At 43.9% G+C, this 18,320-nt stretch overlaps 1 protein-coding gene across 3 annotated transcripts in view; it reads right to left on the bottom strand.

Moving 5' to 3' along the window:
* Window positions 1-18,320, bottom strand: part of SEPTIN12 (septin 12) — a 198,127-nt gene that overhangs the window by 41,763 nt on the left and 138,044 nt on the right. For 2 of the 3 annotated variants that reach the window (XM_033963188.1, XM_033963189.1), the window contains one exon: window positions 3,570-3,779. In XM_033963188.1, the coding sequence (XP_033819079.1) occupies window positions 3,570-3,779 (210 nt within the window). Of the gene's footprint in view, window positions 1-3,569; window positions 3,780-12,523; window positions 12,677-18,320 lie in introns of all 3 variants that reach the window. The other variant, XM_033963187.1, reaches the window with a different exon arrangement.

The following is an 18,320-nucleotide window of genomic DNA, read 5'->3' as shown; positions in this document are numbered from 1 at the left end:
TGTCTACATTCTCTTCTCTATATTCCCTTTCTCTTGTAATTCCCAGCCCTGAGCACCCACCTCCATGGTCTAGCATCTCTCTCTCGCTCTCCAGAGCTAGTTTTGTGTGTGTGTGTGTGTGTATGTATGTCCCTCCATCCTTTCTTGGTCCAGGGGCTGTCTCTCTTCCCTCTGCTTCTCTCTATTTCTCCATCCAAGGTCTAGTCTCTCTCTCTGCTTTTCCTCCATCCCTCCTCCAGAACTTCTCAGCTGTCTTCCAGTCCTCCAAAGGCTGCAGCAAAGAATATTGAAAAGCTGCCCCTCTAACTGGCGGAGCCTTTTTTTGCTGGGTCCCACCTCTCTAATGAAACTGGCCAAACTGTTTACTTTGGGCAGAAAAAGGGTATGGAAGGCATTCTGGCAGTAGAAGGAGAGGGACCAATTTAGCATTAGTACCTACAATATTTTTTTTATGTGTGGGTGGGGGGAGAGGAACCCTTCCCATGCCACCCAAAGTATGTCTATACTCCCAGTCTAGTGGACAGTTCCATTCAAGCCCATAGGAAGGGGGGGGGGGGAGGTTTCCTAACAGTGGGACAACTGTCATTGAGTTGTAACTTACTGTTGTATGAATGCATATCCGATCCTTTCTAAATTAAAAAGGCTGTGGTATGGAGCTGCCCTATCAGTTCTGGAGAAAAAAAAATAGACTATTCCGTGCAAGCTGTAGCAGTTTTTGTTAGATCAATATAAGAATTAGCCAAAGATAATAGAGAAGCATGTGAGCTTAGGAGGGAGCCGCAAACTGTCATTGCAGTGACTGGACTAGATGGAATGAGGTTGGTGGGGGAGGGAAAGGTTTATAAGCTAAACAGAAAATAGGGGGTGTTGTGAATGAAAGCTCTGATCCCAGCCCTCGAAACAGAAGGAGCAAGAATCTGCCAAGTCAAAAATACAATAACTGTGCTGGCCAAAGTGATTGGGGCTGTCTTCTAGATGTTACCTCATGAGAAGGTGCGTTATCAAACTTTATTTATTTATTTACTTAACTTTGTTAAGGACCAAAATAAGAGCCAATATTTAGACACCGAGTTAATGGGTTGGTTTTTTTTTAATGCTAGCATTTAAATTATGTATATTCAGTGCCGCTATCTGAGGATGTGGTTACACTGAATACATGTGCTCAGTGGTGATGACCACTAGCTATAGCAGTTTCTCTCCAACTTTAGCTCTGGCACACTAAATGGTGCAAATATTTTTTGCTGCACATTATAAATGAAACTATAAAATTTCAAAACCAACAAAAAATTAAATTTATTTAAAGTTCTTTAAGCTATGTATGGGTACAACAGTGAAACTAAAGTAGATAGAATAGAATTGCTAATCAATGCGATGGATGTGCTTGTTTTTGAGTCCAAAATTAACTCAAAATGTGGCTTGTAGTCAACAAGCAAACACGCATGTCACCATCCACCATCTGCAGTCGTTCTCTTCTTTTCAATTTAATTTCTGTCAGAGTTGAAAATCCAAGTGTGCAAAGATCAAAATGGTTAGCAATGCCTTGATTGCTTTGCTGCTCAAGTTAGGATAACTACTACATAAAAAAACAAAACTAAAAATTACTGCCATTAGTTTTCAAGGAACAATCGCGTCAAAGAATGATGCTTGTCTGGGCGATTTGTATTTTTAAGCACAGCGATGCTTATAACATTAGACAGACTCTTGCGTACGCGATGTACATGTCATCTATTCTAGTATATACTTACGATGGGAATTTTTAAAAATAAAGTAAAATTCTGGAATCTCTCATGGCACACCCGGAATCTCTTCGGGGCACACAATCTGAGAGACACTGAGAGCTATGGGGACAACGGTAATATATTCAGCAAATATCCAGATAGATAAGTTGGTTAAGACAGCCTTTCTGCTAGCCTAACTTTAATCTTCACAGGGTAAATACTGAGTCAACGGCAAGCGTTCTGCTAATTGTTACTGGCATTTTGCCCAGATATTGTTTATAGAAGTTTAAGGTACTGCTATTAACACACAAAGCATTATATACTTCTGAACCTTGTTATTTGCAATCCTTATATCCCAAATCGGACATTAAGATCGTTGCAGGACAATAGATTAGGCATCCCATCAGTGTATAGAACAAAATGGGAATCAACATGTCAAAAGGCATTTTTCTATCTAGCACCTAGTCCGTGGAATCAACTTCATAAGATTTATGCATTTCATGATCATGCCACTTCCCTGCTTTAGGTGAGTGGGGAAAGGAAAAGAGTATAGAGGTCCATGCAGAGGAAAAAGAGGGAGCGGAGGTCTGCTGAAAGAGAGGGTGAGAAATGAGCAATGCATATGTAAAGAGCTTGATATACCACCTTTCTGTGGTACAGCCAAATTGGTTTTTATCTATCATAATAAAATGCTAAGCGCGCATGCGCTTTAAATCATAAAGAGGTTTAAAACATTATTGAACACACATATTTCTTCCAAGAGGCTTTCGGTATTGATTCATTAATTTGATGGATGAACAGGCAATCGACCCATACCTTTTTATTTTGTGAGATTGGATCATGATTGTATCTTGGATGTGAATGTGTTTAGGTCTTTTCTGTATATTATGGAGTTCCTTTTTATTTAATATGCAATTTACTTTTAGATGTAATTTAAATTTTTATGTAATCTACTGAGTACATTTGAGCGATTTAGCGGAAAATCAAATTGTAATAAACATAAAACAAACATATTCAATGCTGGGCAATGTCCAGACTTTGGCACTGAATATCCAAGTTATGCAGCGCTGGCCAATATGTAGCTGGCTAAGTCGATATGTAGAGCTTAACTGGCCATGAAATACCACATAAAGATAGGACTCTGTTTTATGCACCCCCCCATTCATATAGTTACCCTGGCTGGTTAAGTGCTGAATATTGGCCCCAAACATCCCCAAAATAGTTGGTTTTCACTTAGGCGCTTCTTAGGGATCTGGCCAATCGGAGTCTAAAGCCACTCCCAGTGCATCCCAGAATGTACTGGGAAAAAGGCCTAAGACTCCAGTTGGCCCAGGAGCCTAAAGCCCCTCCTATGGGAGAGGCCTTAGGCCCCTCCCTGGTGCATCCCAGGCTGCGGTCTAGGCAAAGATAGGTGGCTAAAATGTAGGCCTGGGTTGCCTATCTTGGTGTGATTCATGGCTGGGTAGCTGTCCCTGCCCCATTCCTGTAAGGTCTGCCTTAATCGCACAAGCCTTGAACAATTATGATTTTAAAGTGTTTTGAGACTTGTGCAGATGAGGATGTTGCTTGCAGGAATGGGGCAGGGAAAGGAAAGGAAGGGAAAATGAGTTCTCGTGAGGACGGGGAAAAATTTGTCCCCATGTCATTCTCTACTCATGACCTCCTTTAGCTTTGGTTTATGTAACCGCATGCATGTTCTTAACCTATTATGTAAAAAGGAACTTATGCATTTCCTATAATACAGCCAGTTTTCTAACTACATTTCCCTGGGGATGCCTTTCTGCTTTGCAGCTCCCACAGACAATAGTTTACAACATTTCACATCACAGTTGTCACAGTACAGATACTCACCCACTACCATAATGTTGAACTCTAACCCCATCTTCATGGCTTTGCGCCTCATCTGGTCCAGCACCGCCTCGATCCCCACATAGCCAAAAGGCTCAGAGCCCGGGATATCTGTTTCAGCATCATGAGCAGGTGGTAATATATCTCTGTCTGTCACCTGCTGTCTCCGCCGCTGCTCTGCCATACTTATTCTGGGGGCCTCCAGGCGCCTTTCTGAGTATGCAAAAGAGGAAGAGATGATAAACCAGATGCTTAGCAAATTAACAGCTTGAAAGAAAAAGAAAAAAAAAAAGAAGAAGCAGAAACTGAGCTCAATTTAGGCACTGCCCAACTCTGACTCCTACCGATATTAGGCTTTAAAATTTTGGTCCTGGATCTAAAGCATTGGTAAATATAAGTTACAGGCAGTCTCTGAGTTACAAATGCCCGACTTAAGTACAACTCGTACTTAACGTGGTTGCAACTTCATTTGATTTCACTGAGCAGTATTTCCAGTGGCAAAGACTCCTCCACTTCTCCTGTAGCAGATTCAGAAATGATGCATGGCCACATTAAGAACAGTGTGTGGTTATGCATGCTTTACCTTAGAGGGAACACTGGTTAGGGACAATTGGCCCTTTTGTCAGCTGGGAGCAAAGGTAAGCAACAAGAATCTTAAAATCTACAAGTTCCGAGTTACATACAAATCTGACAAGAACAGCTTTAGAAACGTAACTAGTTCTTAACCTGGGGACTGACTGTATATATATTTTTGTGCTGACCTATATCAGTACATTTCTACCGACTCAGACTCCACCAAAAATTCTTCAGACTCCGACTCTACAGTCCTGCATATGAGGAAGTAATGCTCTCAGTATTACTTGTATATGATCTGAAGGTCTCACTAAGCCATTTTATACAATGCGGCTAAATTACAATTGAACAGGAGATTGGGGAATTGAGCCCCCGTCTGTCTTTCTCTCATTACTGACCTTGTAGCAAAGGGATAATACCAAGGTGATGAGGAGCCAGCCCCTGGTTTTGGAGGTTTTTTTTTTTAGCAGCAACATTATCCAGGTCTAGGTAGGACTGGGGCAGAGATAGAAGTTATATAGGTACCAGTAAATATTCAGTAATTTAGCTATCTAACTCATTCAAATATTGGTGATACCCGAAAAACATCTGGCAGCAGCTCCATAACTGGATATTCAATGTCAGATTCCAGGAACCAATTAGGGTTGAATATCCAGGTATAACTTTAATGGACACCAACTGTGGAGGCTTATATTTGATATTCTATACTTTTGATTATAAATTATAACTTCAGTTCTGTTGTGTCATGCCTAAAAGATACCCATAGACTATTTTAATGTATCCTCTTAATTCTGCATGCCATACATACCAAATTGCATAAATTATATATTAAAAATAGGGCTGCATTTCAATTAATTTTTTTAATTGCAATTAATTGAACACCTTTATTTATTTATTTCTCATAGCAGCTCCTTGTAACTGAGCATGTCACTTAACCTCCATTGTCCCAGGTACAAAATACATACCTGCATATAATATATAAACTGCCTTGATTGTAACCACAGAAAGGCAGTACTGTACTTATATCAAATCTCATTCCCCTTCCCTTCCCTAAAGGGCTGAATCTCCCTTTCTTCCACTTCCAGATCCAATCTCTTTCCCTTCATTACATTGCTGACTTGTATTCCACAAAAGCCCTTATGAGTTCATGGCAATAACAATATATTTCTATTACAAGCAATCTCTGAGTTACAGATGCCCAACTTAAGTACGACTCATACTTAAGAATGTGGTTGCAGCTTCATTTGGATTTCACTGAGCAGTATTTCCAGTGGCAAAGACTCCTATACTTCTCCTGTAGCAGATTCAGGAATGATGCATGGCCACATTAAGAAAAGTATGTGGTTGGGCATGGCTGTACCTTAGAGCAGTGTTCTTCAACCACCGGTCCATGGACCAGTGCCGGTCCACAGAAATTTCCTGCCGGTTCACGGTGCAACTGATGCGGTGTTATTTTCGGCCCGGCTCCCTCTTCCTCACTGACTGCACAAAGCCACGGGCAGCGGCTCCTATGCACGTCCTGCGCCTGAACTGGAAGCCTTCTCTCTGATGTCGCAACATCAGAGGGAAGGTTTCCAGATGGCCCACGACTTAGCTCAGTGTTCTTCAATCGCCGGTCTGCAGACCGATGCCAGTCCACAAAATAATTCTTTTATTTCTGCCGGTCCATAGGTGTAAAAAAGTTGAAGAACACTGCCTTAGAGGGAACACTGGTAGGGACAATTGACTCTTGTCAGGTAGGAGCAGAGGTAAGCAGCACGAATCTTAAAATCTACAAGTTCTGAGTTACATACAAATCCGACAAGAACAGCTTTAAAAACGTAACTTGTTCTTAACCTGGTGACTGCCTGTCCTAGGAACAAACCCAGTTGAACATAATGGAATGACAAATATTTAAATAAAACATTAACAGTAGAGGATGATATGTTTCATAAACATTTTTTAAACCCTCCCTCCCATTGTCCCGCACCTCTTCCTCCCTCCCATCAATTGCCATAAGTAGCAACACAAAGTTGGTGGTCAGCTGGAAATCACTGCCTTGGCCATGAATTCCACTGCAGGCCCCTCCAGTTCTGCTTACAAGTCTGCAGCTTACTCCCCTTCTCCCTCCACCAGTCTACCTTAAAGGTGGTCTTCTTTTGATCCTGGCAGTGGCAGAATTGCATAATGTTGCCAGTGGCCTGCAATGAAGCTTTCCTTTTGGCCTGTCCCACCTCTTCTAACTAGAGAGTTGTGCGGGGAGAGAAATCCCACCCGTCCCCACCCAAGTCCCACCCATCCCCACGAGGAATCCCCTCCGTCCCCACCCGTCCCTATAAACTACAGAAATAGTTATTTCATTTAATTATGCTACCGAATTAAAGGCTCTGGTAGAAACCCATTTACAAATAAGCAAAAAGACTTTATTAATTTAGAAATATTAATTGGGAAGAATACATACTTTGTAAACGGGTTTCTACCAGAGCCTCTAATGTTCATAAATTTTTATCAACACAACTAATATACTACTTTATCCTAAAGCAAAAAAAAAAGAAAAATAAATAGAATTTTTTTTCCTACCTTTGTTGCCTGGTTTCTGCTTTCCTCATGTTCTCATTCAATTCCTTCCATCCACCGTCTCTCTTCTCTGCGTCTTCCATTTGCTCTGTTACTGTGCCTCCCTTTCTCCCCCCTTCCAAATTGGTCTGGCACCCATCTTCTTCCCTCTGCTCCCCCTATAGACTGGCATCTCTGTCTTCTTCCCTGCCAGCGTCTTCTCCCCACTCTCTCTTCCCCATTTCCTTTCAGCGTCCTTCTCCCCCCCCATCTTCCCCATGTACTGTCAGCGTCCTTCTCCCCCCTCTGTCTTCCCCATGTCCTTTCAGCATCCTTCTCCCCCGTCTTCCCCATGTCCTTTCAGTGTCCTTCTCCCCCCCGTCTTCCCCATGTCCTTTCAGCGTTTCTCCACCCCTTTGTCTTCCCCATGTGCTTTCAGCATCCTTCTCCCCCCCCATCTTCCCCATGTCCTTTCAGCGTTCTTCTCCACGCCTTTGTCTTTCCCATGTCCTTTCAGTGTTCTTCTCCACCCCTTTGTCTTCCCCAGTGCTTTCAGCATCCTTCTCCCCCCTCAGTTTTACCTTAAGCGCCTTTTCCTCTCCATTCCACCTTTCTTCCCTTTCTCCCTCCCTGCCCCTTACCTTTGTGGCGCTTACCCGCCCGACTGAGAACAGAACAGGCCCGGTCCAACAAACCTCCCTGCCCTGTAACCGCGAATCTAAATTACCTTCTTAAAGCAGCTGGAGTATTGAAGCTGCTGTAAGAAAGTAATTTAAATTCGCGGCTACAGGGCAGGGAGGTTTGTCGGGCCTGTTGACGGGCCTGTTGTCGGTCGTTCGGGGGACCTGGCTGGCTGTGCTGCACCAGGGGTGGACCGCCCCCCGCCTTGTACCACTGCCTTTTCCCTGCCTGCCCTGCCGCACACAGCCGAACGGAAGTCTTCATGTCAGCGCTGACGTCGGAGGGAGGGAGGGCTTTGCTTAAGCCCTCCCTCCGACGTCAGCGCTGACATCAGGAAGACTTCCGTTCGGCTGTGTGCGGCAGGGCAGGTAGGGAGACGAGCCTCGCGGCTGAATACATCCAGCCCCGCAGGAACCCCGCGACCCTCGGAGGCGTCCCCACGGGATCCCCATGACTCTAGGGGGCGTCCCCACGGGATCCCCGCGACCCGAAGAGGGAACCTGCGGGATCCCCGCGGGTTTCCCATCGTCCCCATTCAGCTCTCTACTTCTAACATCATTTTCTGTTTCTGTTTGGGAAGGATGTGCCACAGGCAGCATATATATGTGCAACACTTTTGCTACTGAGAACCAACAGAAGACCACATTTAAGGTAGACTAACGTGTATGTGTGTGTGTGTGTGTGTGGGGGGGGGGTTGATCTTGAATTGCAAATGGGGAGGGGGGAAGGAGGAGAGGGAATGCTGGATTGTGCTAAGAACAGAAGTTGGGAATGGAACAAAGCAGAAGAGATGTTTAGAGGTGGCAAGAGAAGGTGCAATGTGTAATTAGTGCATTAATTTTAAGCCTTAATTAAAAAAGAAAAATATTTTATAGGATAGATTCTGTTCAATATCTTTATGAGTGATATTGCACAGCAGAAAGAAGAAAGGAGCCAGCCACCATCAAACCCCTTCTCCAAAGCCAATTCTTCTTCAGTCGAGAGGAGGACTGTATTTTAATTCAAGAAAGCATGGGACAGGCATATGGGATCTCTTAATGGGAGGAAGATAACAGATGATATGGATGGGCAAGCTGAATGGGCCTCATTGCCTTTATCTGCCATCATTTTCTCTGTTTCTATGTAAATAGGTATAACAGATGAAAGGCATTTTAACTCCTTCCTTAATTGTGTGGAAACTATGTGGCTTCAGTCAGTAAAGATACCGACATCTATTGTATCGTACAGTAGACAACCTTCCAGAGAGACCATCCACTCTGATATCATTACTGACCAAACAAAAGCCAAGCAAAAGATAATAATCTTATTTTTCAAACCACTCATATGAACACCACCTATGTCTATCCCCTCTTTGAAGGTTATTAACACAAGACGCACTGACATCTTTTTGGTTACAGCCCCTCAAACCTGGAACTTACAGTACTACCTATCTACTTATGAGAGGAATCCTCACTCGAAAGATTTAAGAATTCACTGAAGAGTTCTCTCTTCAGAGATGCTTTTGGAGACTAATAAGTCAGTCGATCAGCAATCATTATTTTGATTTTAAACTTAACCCTCGTTTTTTCTTTTTTTCACCCCCTCCCTCCCCGCCCTGATGTTATTTCCTTACATGTCTATCCTTTTATGAATTGTAGTTCCTCCCTCTCTCCTTTTGTTTTTGGTTAGTTATTTCTGTTCTGTTTTGTACATGTGATTTTATTTATTCATGATATTAGATCCCCTATTTTACTTGTAAATCACTTAGAATTATTGATAAGCGCTCAATCAAATTTTAATGAAACTTGAAACTTAAGGACTCTAGTTCCTGACTACAAACAATGCAAATTAAACAGTGAAAAAGTTAGGTTCAGTCATGTAACAAGAAATAAGTGGAGGAGCAGCTTAATGATTAGAGCAGTGGACTGAGAACCAACCTACCACTATTTCCTCGAGATCTTAGGAAAGTCAGTTAACCCTCCATTTTTTCAGGTACAAACACGATATAAGCCCTCTGGGGACAGGAAAATACCTACTGTACCCAAATGTAACTTGACATAAGTTACCACGTGAGGAAAAGAAAAAATTAAGTTTAAATAAAATATACTCCTTATTACCCAATTCAGGTGTCCTAAATGGCAAATAATAATTACCATTGCATCTTGTAAAGAGAATGGACAATATTTAGTTGGTAAAAGTTTCTCTCAAAGGGATATTTCCCCCTCAAATCATAAAGCAGTAACTGCTCCAAACATGATGAGTAAATGAATTGCTTTTGGTCATTTTACTATTGTTATGCTATTAGCAAAACTGTAAAATTTAATGCTTAATTGTACTTGCTGTACACTACCTTGGGTGAATCTTTTCATAAAGACGTGTTAATAAATCCCAATAAGCAAATTAAAGCTTCCATTGTGCTATTTCCTTAGCCACAGCCCTCTTGGAGACCGAGGCCTGAATTCTCTAAATGGTACCATTATCAGCGGCTGCCGATCACGTGTCAATCACATGACAGTGCCGTTTAGATAACGTACCTCCAGCAAAGGTAAGCAACAGAAATGTAGGCCAGTAGTGTTAGGTGCCTTAAAGTGCCTATGGAGATGTGATTCTGGCACCGGTAGGTGCCTTGAATTTTCTCTTAAGTCTGCTTTTAAATGGCATTTTGGACTTAACTTAGGTGCCAGTAGAGCACCTACTGCACAGAAATCTTGACAAGCTCGAGCTGAACCTCCCCTCAAACCCCCCCCCCCCCCAAAACAACAAGTAAACGCATATTTAACATCATGTTCACATATATTGGTTCAAAAGCTTAGAACAGTCTCCCAATAACCATCAAATTCGAATTGAGCTACCTAGCATTTTGTAAGAAGCTAAAGACTTACTTCTTCAACTCCATATACTTTACTGACAATTAACTAATCGGACCCAACCTGGTACCCCCCTATCTCATCAGCACCTATACTATGTAACCTACTAGCTCAAGACTATTAAATTACCTCCGCACTTCTCAATTAACTGAACAATTCTTATCTCTCTATGGAACTGCATCTTCTATTTTGTCTGCAATGTACCATTTGTATACCCATAAATTTCAAATTGTAATAATAATAATTTATTTTTTTGTATACCGCTCAACCAGTAGTTCTGGGCAGTTAACATCAAGAGGACTAACAATTCAGTGATAAAAATACAAAATTAGTAAAATACAATAATAAAATCAGCGTACAAATCTTTCAAACAAATTGGTTTTCATCAACTTTCTAAATAGATAATAAGAGTGTTTGAATAATCAAAGGACTCATCCAAGAGTTCATTTTTCCGGCTTGGAAAGCAAGTATCTTTTCCAATGATCGCCTTGAATCCGTTTGGACATAGAACAACTCAGAAATCCCATATTAGATCATGAAGTAGGGTAGTGCTGGATGGGAGTAGAAAGACAAACAGCAGGAGAGGAGGTTGGAAGGAGAGAAAAAAGGGCACCCGCGATTTGACTCTCTTATTGCAGTTTTTTTGAAGTTATGAGCAGCTTTGTTGCTGGTATTTTTATTTTATTTAAGCATTTATATACCACTTATAGCCTAAGTGGTTTACATTCAGGTACTCAAGCATTTTTTCCCTATCTGTCCTGGTGGGCTCACACTCTGCCTAATGTACCTGGGGCAATGGGGGATTAAGTGACTTGCCCAGGGTCACAAGGAGCAGCATGGGATTTGAACCAGGGAGGGGCCTGACGCTCTAATTCGCCCAGGTTGTTAAATCAATCAGAGCCTCAGGCTCCTCCCAGGATGCACTGGGGAGGGGAAAGCCTATTTTGAAGAGGCGGGCCAGCTGGCTGGAGAGTAGTCAGCCAGCCAACTAATTCAAGGTAAGGGGGAGAGAGGTTGGAGGCAGAGGGGTATTGTGTGGCAGCGGGAGTGAGTAGGAATCTCTCCTGCTACAGGGGGGGATGGCGGGGGTAGGGGGGAGAAATCGCTTGGCAGTTGGAGAGAGTGGACATCTCTCCTGCTGCAGGGGGGTTGCTTGGCAGCAGGAGAGTGGGTATCTCTCCTGCTATAGGGTTGGTAGCGGGAGAGATTGACTTTTTTTTTCTTTTTTTGTTTATTCTGCGCATGTGCCCATCGCTATCACCAGCGATAGGCACATGTAAATTTAGCAAGTCTTCACTACTCTCCACCAACCTCATTTGCATGAGCGTTTTTTGGGAGAACTCACTTAAAAAAAAAAAAAAATCGCTATTATAATGGCTGCGATAGCAGCCCGTCGTTTAACAGTTTTTTGAGAATCTAGGCCTCAGTCATCACTCTACTCCTGAAAATGACCTGGTATTTGAGTATCTGCACCTTTTTTTGCTAGAAAAAAAACCGCACTGAATATAACTTACATATACCATTACTCTAGATTCAGGACAAAGATATATATATTTATATAAAATTATAAAATGACTAACATACCATATATTATTTTGAAGCTGTAGTCAGAATCAATACATTTTTACTGACTAAATCCACTCAAAATTGCTTCCAACTCCAATGCTACAATGTTCCCTCTAAGCTGTGCAGAAGTCCTCTTGCTCTACCTATGCTCCTGACAGTGGGGGTGGGGTGGGGTGCTGTTTCAGGGTCACATTTTCAATAGCAAAGGACAGGCAAGTTCATCGGAGTCTTTGCAGAGCTTGCTAGTGCCTTGTTATTGAAAATGTGATCCCGAAACAGCACCCCCCACTGGCAGAAGCATAAGTGGCAGGACTCACGCACAACTTAGAAGAAACATTGCTTCATAGTCCTGAAAGCAACATAGGCACCTATGTACCTTTATAATTCCCAGATCCAGTCCCAACAGGGAAAACTGAAACACAGAAATTAACACCTGCTCTGAAGATACAGAGCAGGTTCATGAACTCCATAAGTGTGCCATGTATTTTAAAATATACATTTGTACCACAATTCCAACTCCACTCTAACCAAACTATATCATCAGGGTACCCATGTGTGATCTTTTCAATCTGCATACTTAGACAATTTTATAAAAGTGCATTTTGGATGTGTAAAAGAGGCTTTATAGACAGAAAACCTTTCACAAAATTAATCCAAGACAAGATCAGTGGCATTTGTGAAAGTTAGCACATGGCGAGAATAAGTTTGCCACTCCCCCCATTTTTGCTTACTATTATTCTACATAAATGGGCTTACCAGTGACGCGACTAATGGGGGATGAAGAGAAGGCGGGTGGAGCGCCAGTGGAGCTGGTAACGGGTGGAGCGTGACCTACTTTGGGAGTTGACCAGGTCGGGGCATTAATATCAGAATCACTGTCAGTATAACCAGTCAGAGGCAGGTTCACATCTGTAGCACATCACAATACAGACTGTTAAAATCACAGTGGTACATTGTTCAGATAATACACCAGCAAATATGTTTTTAGCACCATGATAATTCCTCCCCACCACCTCTATGCATTGTGTCCTTCAGTTTCTGAAACCCTTCCGCCCAACAGTGCACCCCTTCATTCTCTTCTCATATACGACACATCTCTTCATCTAAAATAGTGTGCTCTAAAATCTGATATTCCCTCTGTTCCAGCATACACTGTACCCTGCTTTATCAAATACCTCTCTATCCATGATATAGTGGACCAGGCAGTATCTAATATTCCTCTCACAGTATATAATACATACTTTATGCCCTGCAGTATTTGATGCCCCTCCCCCAGCATACATGCAATTTATAGTATCTGAGTTCCTTGTTTAATAACCCCACCCCCTACAGTCATCTATAATAGTCTCCACAATAAGACTGGATTTATTTGCTCAGCAAAATCAGAATGGAAGGGGTCCTTCCCCTTTTGATTTAATACCATATCCATATGTATCTTTAAACAATTTGGTAGACACTAAATACACTCTGTGTTCATAGCATAGCCTACCTCTAGCCAGCCATTAGGGATCTCCCAGATCACAACCAGTCTAGGTTGGGCCTCTCTCTTGCTCTTTGCTTTTCCTCTGGATACTAACCCTTCTGCTGAATGGACCCGATGTGGAGCTAGTCTGTCAGGCTGTTCTGCTTCTCCACTTACAAGGAGTCCGAATCCAGTGCTTCCCTGTCTAAGAACAAGAGAAGGGTCCCTCCCCTCAGCTCCCCTACCAGGCTAGACAACAGAATAAACGGGGCCGTGCTCATACACATGACCAGAATTGTAATTGCTGCTGCTGCTGCCTCCTCCTCTCCCCTCCCCACCGGGATTCCCTGCTCCAGAATCGAGCCCTTTCTCCCATTCAAGAAGTTTGTCAAATTGGCTAAGCATACTCAGGGCAGCCTGGGGGACTCTGTCCTTCTGAATGATAAAGCACAGAGGGGCCAATGTAGAAATCCACACAAATGGCTAAGCGAGCAGCTTCTACCAAAAATAAAATCCACCTGATGCAGTAAGCCAATGAGATGCTAAATTTCAAGCATGCAGAACTTGTGCTTATTGGGGGAAGCCTGGCAGACACCTGTGCCCTCTGTAGTGAGGGTGGCTAACTGTGTACATGTCTGAAGAAAATCAAAAGTGCCAGACCATATCTGTGCCTGTTGTTCAGAACATAAAAGTGTTAACTTCGCAAAAATTTGTTGCTCATAACATTTTTGGAAAAATATTTATGCATGAAAAAGCACAAATTTATGCAGGCATTTTTGTTTTTGCTCAGACATGTGCATGAGCTGTTACAGTCCACTCTCACTATTTTTGATAGTACAGTTCCTGAAAATGGTCACGAACCTTGAAACTGTGAATAGCGAAATGTTTGAGTCTATGGGAAAATAGAGGTTAGGTTCCAGCAGTACACGTTGTGCCTCAAAACCGTGGAACGTGAACGATGGATCCTATTGGGAAAATAAGGTAAGGTTCCTGTATGGGACAGCATTTAAAGTATCAATTTACTCTCCGGATGCTTAGGGGCCGTATCTGGAAGCAAAGCCTGACCGCGAGGTGAAAGTGAAAGCAAAAAAAGCATCTTTTTTTAAGCACCATTCCACGAACATGCAAACTCAGTGATGCAAATGGGGAATATTGGTTGCAATTGATGCCAACAGTGAATAGGTGAAATCGCACATTGTGAACATGTGAACAACGAGAATGGACTGTACTTGGTGTCTTTTAAAAGTTGCAGGCACTTGTTCTGGTGGCTGGTAAAAAAAAGAAGAAAAAAAAAAAAAAAAAGGGAGATAAAACTGTTACAGTAGAAACCCCCAAAATCCGGACTGCTCAAGGATCAGGTTAGTCTAGATTTTATGGACTCTGAGGCAGTACTTATAAAATTCAAACTTAATAAAGTGATGAGCATGCAAATTTTGTTGAATTATGCATTAACAAATACAGGGGTCCTTTTACTAAGGTGCACTAGCCGTTTTAGCGTGAGCTAAATATTAGTGCACACTAAACACACACTATTAGTGCACACTAAACGCATTGCAGTGATTGAATACTGAGGACACTGCTTTCGGGGGTTTCCACCCGTTGTGGTCTTCTTTCACCATCTGACTGGTTCTGAGCACTTTTAACTACATTAAGCTGAGCTGTTCATTTAAAAGCATAGAGTGGGTGTGTTACTGAATTAGACCACATTAGGAGAGTCATAGAAAATAGGTATTTTCCTTTAAAATTTATTTTTTGAATGTTAATTTTACAGGAAAAAAAATACAACTAGAAGTACCTTGTAAAAGGGAACTTGATCTCCACGTTCAGCAACAAGACTGGAACTGAATGAAAGTGAAGCATGCTACAGTATAGCGAAATTCAGTCTCCAGGTTTGTTCTTGGACTGGCCCTCCTTACCATTTTCCTAACCTCACCCTGAAAAGACCAGTCCCTCTCGCTGATCAAGCAGTGTTTACAGCCAGATCATCTTGAGTTTTACCCTGCACATATCACAAGGGATGGGAAAAGGAAGCCTAGCCAGGACCGGTAATGAGGAAGCAACTAAAGGGCACCCCAAGACTAAATGACACTGATGGCAGCAATATCTGAAACCAGGTCATTGGGCACCCTCACTGCTTCTTGCCCTAAGCCCCAGAATGCCTAGCATAGGCCTTAAACCCAGCCCTACCCTGAAGAGGCCATGATCTCTGGGATGAGAAAGTGCTATTGCTTCCTTTGTCACCGAAGCATGGCACCTGGTGGAGGAATTCATTATACAAGCATTCACATGCAAGCCAACTTCATCATCATGTCTTTCCTTTTTTACATGTGGGCTTTACTTTATGGTACTCTCAGAGAGACACCTTCCCCTACCTTCTCCCTCACATGCCATAGGAAGGGGGAGGGAACAGAGTAGATTGCCCCTTTCCTTTCTCCCAGTTCCTGCCTAGACTGCAGAATCCTTTATCCGTCTTTAATAAGAAGGACCCAACTCTACTGCTGTTTATTGCACCATCTTAAGAGCAGCTATCATTACTTCAGCCCAGCATAAACAGCTTCCTCAGAAAAAGAGAGAAGCCCAAAGGCCGCAGATAGTGAGAAGTACACCCAGGGCAGGCACTATAGTACGAGAGATTCTTCTTTCTCCATATTTCATTAATCTACAACAGTGAGGCTACGTGGGAGATAGTTGTGTAGCTCAGTGTTTCTCAACTCGGTCCTGGAGTACCCCCTTGCCAGTCAGCTTTTCAAGATAGCCACAATGAATATGCATAAAAGAAATTTGCATAGAATGGAGGCAGTGTATGCAAATTAAGTTTATGCAAATCCAGGACCGAGTTGAGAAACACTGGTGTAGCTGGTGACATAGTGAGGCGAGTGCTGCGACTGCATAATGGCCGGCCCGGAAGTCTTCCCCTGATGCCAATTCTGACATCGGAGAGGAAGTTCCAGGCCAGCCAATCACTGGGGAACATTGGGGAGAAGGCTTCTGGGCTGGCCGTTGTGCAGTCGCTGCGTCAGCGGTGGGGAAGCAGGGAGAAAGTCCAGGCTCCGCGATCACCTGTCCCATTGTCCCCACACACAGCTACAGGACGCTCTCTCTGAAAATGGGACATTTTGGCGTCCTGAAGCTGTGCATGGGGACAACGGAATAGGGGATCTAAAAACAGGACATATGGTCACATTACCCATAATGAATCAGGATAAAGAGGCTTAAAACTTATAACGGGCCTCAAATCTCCCTCTTGGTAACCTGGCAACTGTTTAGAAAGAACATGGAAGGGGGACTAAAAGTGGGGAGAAGCATCAACAAGTAAATATGTGAAAGAAGATGGTTGGGTAGGAGATTAGTACTGAGATAGAGAATGACACGGTGAAAAAATTGGTCCCCGTCACCGCCCCGTCCCCGTCACCGCCCCGTCCCCGTCTCACCATCCCCGTCACCGCCCCGTCCCCGTCTCACCATCCTCTTCACCGCCCCGTCACCGCCACTGCCACCCCATTCACCGCCCCGTCACCGCCACTGCAATCCCATTCACTTTTCTTTATTTACGTATAAAGGAAATATTCTTTAAAACTTTAAAACTTAGTTAATAACTATACAAAAACAAAACACGCAGAGAAAAAATTAATTAATATAAATTCTCAAAACTGACACATTTTGATCACTAAATTTAAAATAGTTATTTTTCATACAGTTTTTCAATCACTAATCTTCCACCACCCCTGGGGCTAGCAATGCAAAAACAAACACGACATGTACTTTAAATGCTTACAATGTTAGCCTATATGGTAAGTAGACGCGGCCGCTGTACCTAATCGCGGCAAAGATCTCCCTGCCGTGATTAGCAAAGTGACCGCGGCTACGGCTGCAAGTCTCCCCTCCCCCCAGCGATCACGGCAGGAGGGCACCCAACCCCTCCTGTAGACCCCCCCAACGGCCCTCCCGACAATCGCAGCAGAAGGGTACCCAACCCCTCCTGCCGGTCCTCCCAATGGCCCCCCCTAAGATCGCCGGCAGGAGGGTACCCAACCCCTCCTGCTGGACCCCCCCCCCCCAATGAACCCTCCCATCCCGGAACCCCCTTAGTCTTACTTTCCAAGTTGGACCGGACGGCTCCTCACACGTATGGCCAGCAGGCTTGCCTCCGTCCAAATGAGGCGGGCCCGCCCCTACCCTGCCCAACCCACAGGATCCTAGGGCCTGATTGGTCTAGGCACCTAAAGCCACTCCCGCTATAGGAGGGGCCTTAGGTGCTTGGGCCAATCAGGCCCTAGGATCCTGTGGGTTAGGCAGGGGAGGGGAGGGGCGGGCCCGCCTCATTTGGACGGAGGCAGGCCTGCTGGCCAGACGAGCGAGGAGCTGTCCGGTCCAACTTGGAAAGTAAGACTAAGGGTGGTGTTTCGGGATGGCGGGGTTTGTTGGGGGAGGGACCGGCAGGAGGGGTTGGGCACCCTCCTATTGGCGATATAGGGGGCCGTTGGGGGTGCCGGCAGGAGGGGTTGGGCACCCTCCTACCAGTGAGGGCGATCGTCGGGGGGGGGGGGGCGGGTTCTATTGGCAGGAAGGGTTGATCTGACAAATGAGGAGCACGGTGAAAACACAGGTAAATAGCGGTTCCTAGAAGGGGGGACATTGGCCTGCGGGGACAAATCTATTCACCGTTTTTGCGGTCGGTGAAAGGATTTGTCCTCGCGTCTGCGGCGATTTGCTAATGAGGTCACCATAACCCGCAGCCAAACCGCAGCCACGCAGCGGTTCGCTGCGGGGATCGCTCCCCGTGTCATTCTCTATACTGAGAGGCTGAAAAAGGGTAGGGGAAGGGGTTGAGGCTCCAGAGGCAGAAAGAGAGACAGCAATAGACTAAAGAATAGACTGTGTGGATGAAGAGCCTGAAGACACATGGGTGTACTGGTTTAAAAACACTGGCTGCAGCATTTAAAATTGTCAGTGCTGCTATCCACAGAAGAGGCAGCTGCTGTTATATGGGTGGCACCAACAGACAGCTCAACTACAGGGACAGCAGCTGAAAAAGTTAAGACAGCCCTTTTACTCTCCTAACTTAAACTACCCTCTACTATATGGATATTG

This window comes from Geotrypetes seraphini, chromosome 11, assembly GCF_902459505.1.
Source record: "Geotrypetes seraphini chromosome 11, aGeoSer1.1, whole genome shotgun sequence".
NCBI classification, from domain to species: Eukaryota; Metazoa; Chordata; class Amphibia; order Gymnophiona; family Dermophiidae; genus Geotrypetes; species Geotrypetes seraphini.
This window is presented reverse-complemented; position numbering and strand designations above follow the sequence as displayed.